We start from the raw sequence: 12,557 nt of genomic DNA, 5'->3' as shown, positions 1-12,557 counted from the left end.
AACCCGTTCCAGTACTTCCAGGTTCGGCGTGGTACACAACCCAAAAACGCGTAACCTGAAGTGTCTGTAACCCGGGATACCACTGTACTGCTGTCTTAAGGCAGCAAGGTACTACTACTGCAAAAAAATGAAAATGAGTCAGTATATGGTAGCTTCTACCCTCTTTAGGGCAACAGAATAAGCTGCAAGCCTCTCAGTCCTCCTTTACCTTTTCTGTCTGCTGGTAAAAGGGATCTCTAGAATGCATTGAGCACTGCAATGGGTGTGCTAAGCATCTTTACTATAATTTTACTATGGAGCCTTATTTTAAACTTACATGTACTCTTGCCTGCCTTGGCTAGAGGTAGAGCGTACAATATCACCTGTCCCGGGGGGGGGGGGGTCAAGCAAAAAACAAGTATCAGCTTCTAGCACCATGTGTAAACAAACCAGCAAACTTTGCTGTCCTTCTTTCTGTTGTAATAGAGCCATGTTGCTTTGGGTTAATTTTCATTTTCTTAGGTCACTACTGTCTTCAATGAAGCTACATCCTCTCTTGATCTAAATCCTAAAGTTCTGCAGCAGCTAGAAAGCAAACGACAACAAGTCCAAATGACTGTTTCAGAAACAAACCAGGAATGGCAAACATTGCAGATGAGAGTGCATACTTTTGCTGCCTGTGCTGTTGTGAATCTTGAACAACTTCCAGAAAAACTAAACCCTGTCATAAAACCATTGATGGAGGCTGTGAAGAAAGAAGAGAACACACTAGTACAAAACCATGCCGCTTTGTGCATAGCAAAGTTACTTCAGCAGTGTACAACAAGATCTCCGTGTCCCAACTCAAAGATCATAAAAAATCTTTGCAGTTCTCTCTGTGTAGACTCGCATCTTACTCCTTTAGCATCATGCCCTGCACAACCTCAGAGCAGCCATGAAAATTCAAAAGGTAGGTTATGTGCTATTCTGTGGATGAGTAACTTGGTAGAAGAGAAACCTACAAAGAGGCTGTCCAAAACAGCTTGGGGCATTTGAATAATCCTTGACAGACTGTCAAAGCAGTTTTTCCAGCTAGCAATAAAATCAGCATCTTTGCCTGGTACTGTTCATGATACTTTCTTTGGATTCAGAGTAGGAAAATATTACAGAAACTCCTAAAATGTTTTGTTTAACCTGGTGGTACCAACTGACCACTGGTTGATCATTCTTGTGTTTGGCACCGTGATTTTTTTTTTTAACAAGAGTAACGTTCTAAATGAACAGCAACTTTATTGTGTTACGCTTGCAGTGCTTCAAGTTTCCTTATAGGAAGGTAAACATTCATTTTCTGAACATACTTCTTTCTTCGGAATACCATTAGTGTTTGATCCATGGATTAAGTCCCGGTCAGGGCTTCTAGAAGAGATTTGAGGAAGTAGATCTTGGGTTTGAGCCTACCCTGATTTACTGTCACTGCGCGGAGAAGAAATTGCTGTCCTTATCTGAACACTCACTCACCCTGGAAGTTTAAAAGTGTTAGAGGAGATCCTGTATCCAAGCCCCTCTTCCAGGCAAGGTGGGAGGGAGGAATAACATCTAGGCATATCATTTATTTAATTTCTCTCTAAAAATAACGTGCATCTGAATTTCATTGTCCACCCTCCCCCCCCCCCATTATGCCATTTCGTTTGAAGGATGTGCATTTCAAAACAATGGTTTTAGTGTTCTGTTTTGATATTGCCCCTTTCTTTAATTCATCTCAAGTGTTTATCAGAGAACTGAATTTCCAGACTGTGTTTCTAGTCTCTCCTTCATGTCTTTTCCTCTACTCTCCCTTCCCCACCCTCTCAATCCTCTGGAGAGGAAACATATGTTCCTGGTTTCCCCTCACCATTTTTTATTAGCATAATTGCGCCCTGGGTGTGAAAAAATGTTTTAATTGCCACCTTTCTTTATTGTAGGATCTAATTCTGAAAGAGATGGGATGCATCATACAGTCACCAAGCATAGAGGTATAATCACACTGTACAGGCATCAGAAAGCTGCATTTGCCATCACAAGCAGGCGAGGTCCTACACCAAAGGCCCCCAAAGCCCAAATTGGAGATCTACCTACAAGCAGTAGTGGAAATGTAACCACAGAGCTTGACGAAGTGGGTGTGAACTTTTCGTTTTCATTCTTGCGAATGTTGTTGTGTGGTGCTCCACTCCAGGTGTACATGACCCTGTATAGCATGAGATGCTAATGTGGTGCCCATGCACCCTCACAGGCCTTCCCTGGCACTTTCAGTGTCCCGTCCCACCACTGAAATTAGGCTTGAAAGAAATACCCTGCTGTAGCCAATAGAATATGTGTAGTGAGTGATCAGATGCAGTATGTGTCAACATCAGTTTCTACAGTTTACAACAAATAGAAAACATAGAGGATTAAAAAGAAAGGACAGAGAAATAATGCTTCTGGCAATGCTTTTCTAGAGTATTTTCTTGGTTTCTTTACTTCTGTTCACTGGTTAGCACACAAGATGTGCATAAGTTGATTACACAATGCATTGTAACTCTGAATAGGCTTCATTTTTTGAAAGCACAGTTATCTGAGATAATCTGTCTCTGATTAATGATAGTCCATTTGCACACACAGATATTCAGCAATGAACATACATGCAAAACTGGCCTTGAAAACCATTTACGGAATCTCATTTGATTTTGGAAATAGTCAACTAGTTGTGAAGATTTAGCAGTTATGCCTGTTCCTTGATCACATGCATTTTCAGTCAACAGCCTTTGACATTAATCTGATGCTTGTTCGTATTGTGTTTGTCTCTTCTGGTTATGGTTCTGTTGAGAGAGAAGTGATTTATATCTTGTAGGCCTATATCAGTGGCAATTTTTGCCTCAAAATTTTGCTGATCTTACTTTGCTCTCTCTGTGTAAGTGTGATTGCTTTCTGTTTCCAACTTGATATGTAGTCTAGGGCAGTCTAATTTATTCTGGGCAGGCTGTATGGTTGGATAAAAACTTTTCTATTTTACTTCATAACCCTTCTTTTTACCTTATCAAATTCTAGGCTCAGAAGCCTTATGTTGTACAGAGAAGAGGAGCAGAATTTGCTTTATCCACTATTGCTAAACACTTTGGATGTGAAATGGCCGTGGGTTTGCCACATCTCTGGGATGCTATGGTTGGCTCTTTAAGGAACAGTATTGACATAGACAACTTTGGTATGTGTATTTCTTAAGGTATAGGTATTCTAGAAGTTGAATTCTGAAATTCTTCTGATAATATGATATTGCTTCTTGTAGACAGAAAAGTGCTCTTGGATAAAGGAGATGGTCCAGCCCAGGAATTAGTGAACTCTCTACAGGTTTTTGAAACAACTGCAGCTTCTATGGATGCTCAGCTTCACCCTTTGGTAATTTAAATGTTTTGAATTTATTTCTAACACAATTTTAATTGCCAATGTAGGTGTTTGGAAATGGATAACATAAGTGATGCTGTTCAAGAATACAATTTTTTGGCGTTTGCACGTTTTCTAAACTAGGAAAAATGCTTATGCAACAGCAGCTTGCAATTATGAAGGATGAAGGAAGTATAGGATATTTGTGTTTAAATCTGTTATTTTCAAAGTGAGACCCCAAGTGGTTACAGTCCTCTTCCTAAGTCTCTTACTGCTGTTCTATTCCAAACAACGGCAGCTCCAACAACCACTCACTGACCTCTTATTTACACCAGCCATGCATTTCCATCAAGTTTGTACCATCAATACCACTGAGGTAATTTTCCACACTCTTATTGGTCTGTGATTATGAGATAACAAGATGAGGCAGCATGTTCACTAAATTACCAATTAAAGCAGAACACCCTTTTTGATGCCTTTGATTTGGAACATAAAACTAGAAACCATCCCAAACATATACATCTCCATGTTGATATTGGGCTACTTTTGTTCCCTCTAGTTCCTTGCAGGAACACCATTCTGTTCAGTTCAGTTAACTCTTTACATTCATTATTTTGTTAGGAATAATGCAACATCCTTCATTGTAAACTTTGCTGCACAGATAATATGATTTCTCTACAAGAGGTGATATGAGACATATACTTTGCTTTTTTCCATTTTTTACTGAAATGGTCTCTTGAAATGAACTTCTTAGTTAAGTTATGGTTGTTCCTTCTAGAAATGAGCCCAAAATATTTTAAGCTGCCAAACACCTAATATGTTCCGATTTTCATTCCATCCTTAATATAAAACTATACACTAGGATTACACATTTCCCTCTTTGTACAGAGGTTCTAGGAGCCAAGTAGCTTAAAAGCACCTAATGCCCTATGTGTGATTATGATAAAGTTCTTTTTTGAGTTTATGCAGGTTGCAGTATTTAGCAAAATAGAATACAATGGTACCTCGGGTTATGTACTTAATTCGTTCTGGAGGTCCGTAGTTAACCTGAAACTGTACTTAACCTGAAGCACCACTTTAGCTAATGGGGCCTCTTGCTGCTGCCGCGCCGCCGGAGCACGAGTTCTGTTCTCATCCTGAAGCAAAGTTCTTAACCTGAAGCACTATTTCTGGGTTAGCGGAGTCTGTAACCTGAAGCGTATGTAATCCAAGGTACCACTGTACTCACGGTTGGCATTCAGTATGTTTTAAAACAGCTGTGATTTCTCTTTGCAGCTGATCCAGCACTTGCCTTACCTCTGTATGTGCCTTCAACACCCCACCACTGCAGTGAGGCACATGGCTGCTCGCTGTGTAGGCGTAATGAGCAAAGTGGCCACCCTGGAAACCATGCACATTTTCTTGGAAAAGATACTTCCTTGGCTGGGAGCAATTGATGACAGTACCAAGCAAGAGGGTGCAATTGAAGCTCTTGCCTGTATCCTTTCCTGATTCTAAGGAAAGAGGTATTCATGTATGACTTTAAGTGCTGAAATGCTCTCCAGATGTATGGTTTCGTGGGGAAGATTTAGTAAGTTTTGTGAAGCCTGGGGAGTTTCTTCAAAAGGGCAAGTGCTTCTGCAAGACTGAACTGGAGCAGAAATATTTGCTTCTTACTAACATGGTATATATGATCACCTGATTCCAGGCTTGGTAGAAGAAAGATTTTTTTTAAGGAAATGCATAATAATTGTTTGAGCTCTAGTCCAATGTCTGTATATTGACACTGGGTTCTCCTGTATAGAGAAAGTGTCCTAGAAACCATTCTGTAACCCACTAACTTTGATAGTAATGACCAGAGACTGTTTCTACCTTGACCCAGGTACATGACTTCCAGTTGCTCTTATTCTCAAGCTTTCAGTTCCACAAAGTCATGAGAGTATCTTGCTTCAGTAGTTGAGAAGATCATGTGCCCACGCTCATAGCTGCCCAGAATTAATATGATTCCAGTTCCGTCTAAATTTTTTTTTAATCGCCACAATTTATGCATTTGGTGAAGGCTGTCCTGAAAGACACCAGAGATCCCTTGACCTTCATGAGTTGTGTGGTGTGGGGATAGCCTGAAGTGTTCTTGTGTGCAGGTTGAAAATTGCATGTGGCCCTTTGAATGGTTGCCAGAATTCAAGTAATGTACAGTTAACACTATGAGAAGTAGCATCATCAGGAGTCCACACATGTCCTCGCTGTGGTTGCCATGGTGAGTGTCCTGAAGAACCTGATAATTCCAAGTTGTGTTTCAGGAAGGGGCGGGCGGTGGTAGGAAGAATGCCTCCGATGAGAGGGAAAGCATAACAGCAATTACTGCGCCACACTGATATGGAAGGAATTCACTCCAGCGGATACTTCATGGCTGCGCCTAATACAGCATTTATCAGGTCTGCTTTCTTTAGCTTATGGAAGGCTGCCTGCATCCAGTCCCATGCTGCATCTATGCAAGATGAGTCTTCCTCTGATCAGTGAAAAGCAAAAAGTGGGATTCCCTCCCCTATATATGCCCAAAAGTTCCACCCTGTTTCCTTTTTTAAAAAAATCTTAATATCCGTTAAGATGAATACTGCACAGCATGCTATAGCAATAGAAAATTCTATATTGGTGCCATTTTCTTAGCACTAAGCTGGAAGGTAGTTTTTTAAAAAATGTACCATCTGACCTGTAAAAGAAGAACTATCTGAAGAGAAAATGGAAAATGTGAGAAGTTTTCAGGGGTTGCAGATATTCATAACTGGACCAGCTGCATCAAAAATACATATTTTCAGGGGGAAGGGGTTGCATTAGGAGGTGGGAGGCAGGAAAGCCCCATTCCACAAGGGCAACACTGCTCTCAGAAATTAAGATTCATGCACATGTGATTCAGTAATTGCTGTTCAGATGCATTTTGGGTTTAGATAAGATGGATTTATTGTTGTGGAAATGGCTCCAAAACTGGTAAAGAGAAGCTCCTTAATTATTAATCCAGGTGTAATGGAACAGCTAGATGTCGGAATTGTTCCCTATATAGTTCTCCTTGTGGTTCCAGTTCTGGGCAGAATGAGCGATCAAACAGACAGTGTGCGTTTCATGGCCACCCAGTGCTTTGCTACGCTGATTAGATTAATGCCTCTTGAGGTAAGTCAAAGTCTTTCATTTTGACTGAAGAGAGTCAGTGAGTGAGTCCTGTAAAAAGCGTATTGGCATATAGTGATAGAAAGGAGCAGTCTTTCAGTATTGCATCTTATTTAGGTAAATAAGTAAAAGTTTCAGGATTCAGCAAGTAATGCATTTTGTGTCAAATCTTCTCAACTGATTAAAATATGAAGTTTTGGAGCTTGGAATATTATATTTTACAAATACTTGGATTGAACATTCACTTTGAATTTCAAATGCATTCTTTCATACGATGTTCGATTCATTCTTGATCCTAGCACCTTTCTAGACTCTTAGTTAAATTTGTCTTTGTGCATTTGCAAACACTGAAACTATCTCTATTATGACTGTGAAATTTAACACTGAAAGATCAAGAAACCACTCAGGAATAGCAAGAAACATAACAGCATACAAAGAAGTCAGTGTTGTAGAAAAGATAAATGAGTCCTTTACATTCTCCTCTCTCCTCCCTCACCTTTTGTCAGTTTAAAGGAGGCAGGCTTGAAACTGACAAAGTGGGTTTCTGTGACATGTAAATCAACGTGAACTCTTTTGATTTTACTGTGTCATAATGCCACTTAAAACATTAATTCTCAATGCCTGGTCATAGTTTGATCTGCTTGGGTAAACACTTCTCTGTACAGTTTGTCCTCCTTGTTTGGTTGCAACGTAAGTTCGTCTTTAAAGCATCCTGCACGGATCACTGTGTGGGTTACCTTACACAATAGATCTGTGTATATATACACTGTGTATATAGCAGATGGTGCTATATAAATAATGGAACCTGCATGTTAGATGACGTAGCTGTTGAGGCTTTGAACACCTATATATCTGCAGAGTTCAGGGGATGTTCTGTTTGAACACCTGCACTTCATTGAGACTTACCTTTCTCCCAATTCATAGAATCATAGAGTCAGAAGGGACCCCCCAAGAGTCATCTAGTCCAATCCCCTGCAATGCAGGAATCTCAACTAATTACCATATTGGTCCGAATATAAGCCGCACCCGAAAATAAGCCGCACCTTTAAAGTTCCAGAGGGGGAAAAGGAAAAAAAGGCAAGACCCAAATATAAGCCGCTCCCTTAAAATTCTGCAGGCACTCACACCTGTTCCATTTTACCATATGTCTGTTTCAGCAGGGATATCCTAAAAGCCATTTTTTGTAAGGTCACGAATTTAACTTTTCACGGTCGGAATTTGGAAAAAAGTAAGGCTTATATTCAGGCCATTATGGTAATTGTTTTTTCTTCTGATTGCTATTTATCTGCCGATTCCTGAGTACATCATGTAATGGAAGCATCACTATTTCTTAATTGTGAACTGAACACACTTCTACAGCATTATTTTCAAGAAAATTACACTGCAAGGCAGTAGTTTGTTTGAATGTTTAATTCCCATTCTGTGTTAAAAGTCTGAAAGCTGAGTTACTTCAAGTTAATGACACTTTCAAATTGTAGAATATTAGTATTGATAGAGTTGAAACATGAATTAAAATTAACTATTAGCATATCATGAACTTTATTTCTTATTTTAATTAAATATGCAAAATACTGTACATATAAATATATATTTTCTTGTTTCAGGCTGGCATTCCAGACCCACCAAATATGCCTGAGGACTTAATCAAAATTAAAGCCAAAGAGCGCCATTTTCTGGAACAATTATTGGATGGGAAAAAACTTGAAAACTATAAAATTCCAGTACCGATTAAAGCAGAACTAAGAAAATATCAGCAGGTAAATTCTTATGGGAGGTTTTTTTAATTTCAAGACACACATAATTTCCTTATCAAATTTGTCTTGTGGATTGGTTTGAATAGCTTTTATTATTATTTCAATTTGTATTTTGGAACCTGATATGAAAATCATATAGTTTCTAGTCTTCTGAACACTGCTTCTAATCATAATTTTATGAAGACTTGAACATTAAAAAATATATATTTTCCAATTAATGCCTACCTGGAAAAAATGCAAGTACAGTGGTACCTTGGGTTACATATGCTTCAGGTTACAGACACTTCAGGTTACAGACTCCACTAACCCAGAAATAGTACCTCGGGTTAAGAACTTTGCTTCAGGATGAGACCAGAAATTGCACAGCTGCAGCGCGGCGGCAGCAGGAGGCCCCATTAGCTAAAGTGGTGCTTCAGGTTAAGAACAGTTTCAGGTTAAGAACAGACCTCCAGAACGAATTAAGTTCTTAACCCGAGGTGCCACTGTAGAGTTGTATAGCTTCTACTGATCAAGAATTGTATCTAATAAGATTCCTGAGATTAATCATAAAATACATGAGCAGAGTTGGAAATAAATTCCTCTGTGCAAGCACCATACTAGGTGGCTTTTTTTTGTACTTAAGACGTTTTAGAAATATTTATCAAATTCTTGGCTCTAGTGCACACTTCTGAGTGCTGGCAGTTTCATGAAGTGGTATAATGTTAACATTAAAGTGTCAGAGGTCTGGCTGGGAGGAGAGGGCTGAGCTTTTACTTCTAGCAGAATCTCTAAGAAAAGCATTAAGACTCCCCCAAGAGGTGTGGTTACTGGGGAGAAAAATGCTTTTTATTCTTCTTCTTGCTAGATGAGTGGTAAGACTTTTTTTTTTTTTTTTTTGCACCAGAATTTTAATGTATTCCAATTTTGCCTCTTGTTTTCACTTTATATAGCCTACTTGCTGTCTGTTTTTTTTGCCTGTGAATGTATTTTAAATGTTAATAATTGTGGAGGCCTTTTTAGGGGGCATAAGAACAGAAGCCTAAATTATGTTCCTCTTCCTTTCTGTTCACAGGAAGGTGTGAATTGGTTGGCTTTTCTCAACAAATACAAGCTTCATGGAATCCTCTGTGATGATATGGGCTTGGGTAAAACCTTGCAGTCCATCTGTATTCTTGCAGGAGATCACTGTCTCAGGTAGCATGCGCAATTACGGCTAGTCAGTTTTTACATCAACATATCTGCAGTATAGAAGATGTAACATTTCTTGTGATTTGGTTTTGTTCTCCAAAGGGCCCAAGAATATGCAAGAACTAAGATGGCCGATAGTGTTCCACTCCCATCCTTAGTGGTGTGCCCTCCCACACTCACAGGCCATTGGGTGGATGAAGTGGGCAAATTTTGTTCCAAAGAGTATCTAAATCCTTTGCACTATACTGGCCCTCCCACAGAGAGGGCTAGGTAAGTACTGTAATATATTGCAGTAGCTTGGCTCTAAGATTTGCTTTGCAGTGACAGTTCCTTCTGCTGTGATGATGTGAAAAGTACTAAAAATAAATGTACAGGTTTATTTTTTGTTGCTGTCTCTAAAGTTCTACTTTTTATACTTTATCTTCTTAAGGTTGCAGCACCATGTGAAAAGATACAACCTAATTGTAGCTTCCTATGATGTTGTGAGAAATGACATTGATTTTTTCAGGTAAAAGCTGTAGTTCTTCCTGCTATTTTGAAAGATACTGTATGTTTCAAAGCTATTTTAAGTTGATTAGTTGTGTTTTCTTTCCTAGAAATATTAAATTTAACTACTGTATTCTTGATGAAGGCCATGTCATCAAAAACGGAAAAACAAAACTGTCCAAAGCAATAAAACAGTTGACTGCCAATTATAGGATAATCCTCTCTGGGACACCAATTCAGGTAATCCCCGCTATCTCTTGAAATAAATAAATATATAAATGCGTGAGAACTGGCCCAGTTTGCCGTAATTAAAAACAATGATTGTTTATCCTATTTTCAGAACAATGTCTTAGAATTGTGGTCACTGTTTGACTTCCTTATGCCGGGATTTTTGGGTACTGAGCGCCAGTTTGCAGCTCGCTATAGCAAGCCCATCTTAGCAAGTAGAGATGCCCGGAGCTCTGGTCGAGAACAGGAGGCCGGTAAGCAAGTTCTGTTGCTTAATGAAGCGCTGTTGTTCTTGGGGAAAGTTAATCCTGCTGTGGGTGAGATACCAGAAGAATCCTGTTCTTGTTTAGTGGCTTTGCTGATCCATATGCTCTTCCTTTGGTGGGCATTTCCAGGTGTTCTTGCAATGGAAGCATTGCACAGGCAAGTACTGCCATTTTTGTTGAGAAGGATGAAAGAAGATGTGCTACAGGATCTTCCACCCAAAATTATTCAAGACTATTACTGCATCCTCAGTCCTCTACAGGCAAGTCCCTTGCGCTGGTTTGCATTACGCTGATATTAGTAAACAACAAACGAGCCTCTTGTAGATCTTCTCAGATCCTATACTTGTTCTAAATTGGAATTTTATTATGTTGTGTCCTGCCTGAAAAATATTGCTGGGTCTTGCGTCCAAGATAACAACCTCCTCATTGATGAGCAGTTAGTCATAACTTCTTGGACTCAAAACCCTTTGTTTTTTTCTGGACTGTTGAAATAGCTTTTGTCTTGTTCGGTAGTTTATATGTAGTGTATGGTCAATAATAATAATAATAATAATAATAATAATAATAATAATAATTGGAAGGGAATCAACAGTGAGGATAGTTAATGCTGCTCTGGTGTGGAGCAAAAGCTTCTGTCCCTCTGCATATGAATAGTTGAATAGAGTGCCCTTTTCTAAGCATTTTCCTTTGGGCTAATATTAAGAATAAGATAGTTGTGGTTGTATATTCCCTCGCAAAGAGGAAATGCAGTGGCTTAATCCTGAAAATAGCAGTGTGTTGAGCATTCAGTAGTTTAAATTGTTGCTGGATTATAGTTTGGGAAACAACAGTACCTAAGACATGAAACCATGGCTGTCTCACACAGGATGCTTACCTTCGATCAACTATATTGTTGAGGTTAATGTGGGAGTAGGTAAATAGGTAAATGACCCCTGGATGGTGAAGTCCAGTCAAAGGCGACTATGGGGTTGTGGCATTCAACTCGCTTCAGGCCGAGGAGCCGGCACTTGCCCACAGACAGCTTTCCAGCATGACTAAACAGCTTCTGGCGCAATGGGACACCCTGATGAGTGCCAGAGTGCACAGAAACACAATTTACTTTCCTGCTGCACCAGTACCTATTTATCTCCTTGCACTGGTGTGCTTTAAAACTGCTATGTTGGCAGGAGCTGGGACAGAGCAATGGGAGCTCACCCTGTCACGCAGATTCAAACCACCAACCTTCCGATCAGCAAGCCCAAGAGGCTCAGTGGTTTAGCCCACAGTACCACCCTCTTTAAAAAGATAGCTACTGTTGAACACACCCCTTTGTGAGGTAATTTTGAAGTGAACAATAGTCTATTAAGCATAAATTTCTTCCTTTCTTAATAGGTTCAGCTTTATGAAGATTTTGCCAAGTCTCGTGCCAAATGTGATGTGGAAGAAACTGTTTCAGCAGTGTCACTGGTTGAGGAAACTGAGAAACCAAAACTTAAAGCCACGGGACATGTGTTTCAGGTTAAAATTTCATTTTGTTACATCTTCCTTACAAACATTTAATAAGAGTAGTAATTTTTATGTAACTGGTGATTGTTTGATTAAACACTGTAGTTATATTGAACCGAAGCAGTGAGCTGCCTCTAAATTTCCAAAATAGATTTTAAGCTTGGTGATATATAAATGTAAAATTTATTAAATAATACGTTATAACTTACAAATACAGTGCGGTGTATTCTTAGATTCACAGGAAGCAAAGAAATTATTTTTAAAAAATACAGGGTAAAGTAATTGCTCCAGGGACAAATTTGTCAATCGTATTTTTTCCTGCCCTCTGCAACTGATTATGATTAAACAATGAACATTAGTTAGCTGTCAGTATGGCATCTATCTCCAATCTTCGGCAAAATTTCAACGAGTAAGAGAAATATACTATCTTGTGCCTTATCTGAATATATATTAAGTTGTTATGCATGTTTAATGGCTTCCTTCATGGGGTTTTTTCTTAGGCATTGCAGTATTTAAGGAAACTCTGCAACCATCCAGCATTAGTTTTAACTGCCCATCATCCAGAGCACAAGAGGATTACAGAAAAGCTTGCCGTTGAGAATTCTTCCCTTCGAGACATCCAGCATGCACCTAAACTCTCTGCTTTAAAACAGGTGAGGAAAACCCTGGCTGCATATCT

At 39.3% G+C, this 12,557-nt stretch overlaps 1 protein-coding gene across 1 annotated transcript in view; it reads left to right on the top strand.

Annotated features, from left to right (window-relative positions):
- The window catches only part of BTAF1 (B-TFIID TATA-box binding protein associated factor 1), a 41,633-nt gene that overhangs the window by 22,200 nt on the left and 6,876 nt on the right, over positions 1-12,557 (top strand). Inside the window, exons 20-34 of the mRNA XM_081863142.1 lie at positions 502-928; positions 1,920-2,110; positions 3,022-3,175; positions 3,257-3,366; positions 4,627-4,828; positions 6,347-6,495; positions 8,097-8,249; positions 9,298-9,419; positions 9,516-9,683; positions 9,844-9,921; positions 10,010-10,139; positions 10,240-10,381; positions 10,523-10,653; positions 11,765-11,890; positions 12,379-12,531. Of these exons, the coding sequence (XP_081719268.1) occupies positions 502-928; positions 1,920-2,110; positions 3,022-3,175; positions 3,257-3,366; positions 4,627-4,828; positions 6,347-6,495; positions 8,097-8,249; positions 9,298-9,419; positions 9,516-9,683; positions 9,844-9,921; positions 10,010-10,139; positions 10,240-10,381; positions 10,523-10,653; positions 11,765-11,890; positions 12,379-12,531 (2,436 nt within the window). The remainder of the gene's footprint in view (positions 1-501; positions 929-1,919; positions 2,111-3,021; positions 3,176-3,256; positions 3,367-4,626; positions 4,829-6,346; positions 6,496-8,096; positions 8,250-9,297; positions 9,420-9,515; positions 9,684-9,843; positions 9,922-10,009; positions 10,140-10,239; positions 10,382-10,522; positions 10,654-11,764; positions 11,891-12,378; positions 12,532-12,557) is intronic.

Source organism: Podarcis erhardii (assembly GCF_964252035.2).
Source record: "Podarcis erhardii genome assembly, chromosome: 5".
Taxonomy (NCBI): domain Eukaryota; kingdom Metazoa; phylum Chordata; class Lepidosauria; order Squamata; family Lacertidae; genus Podarcis; species Podarcis erhardii.
The sequence above is the reverse complement of the archived record's forward strand: the minus strand, read 5'-3'. Positions and strand labels throughout refer to the sequence as shown.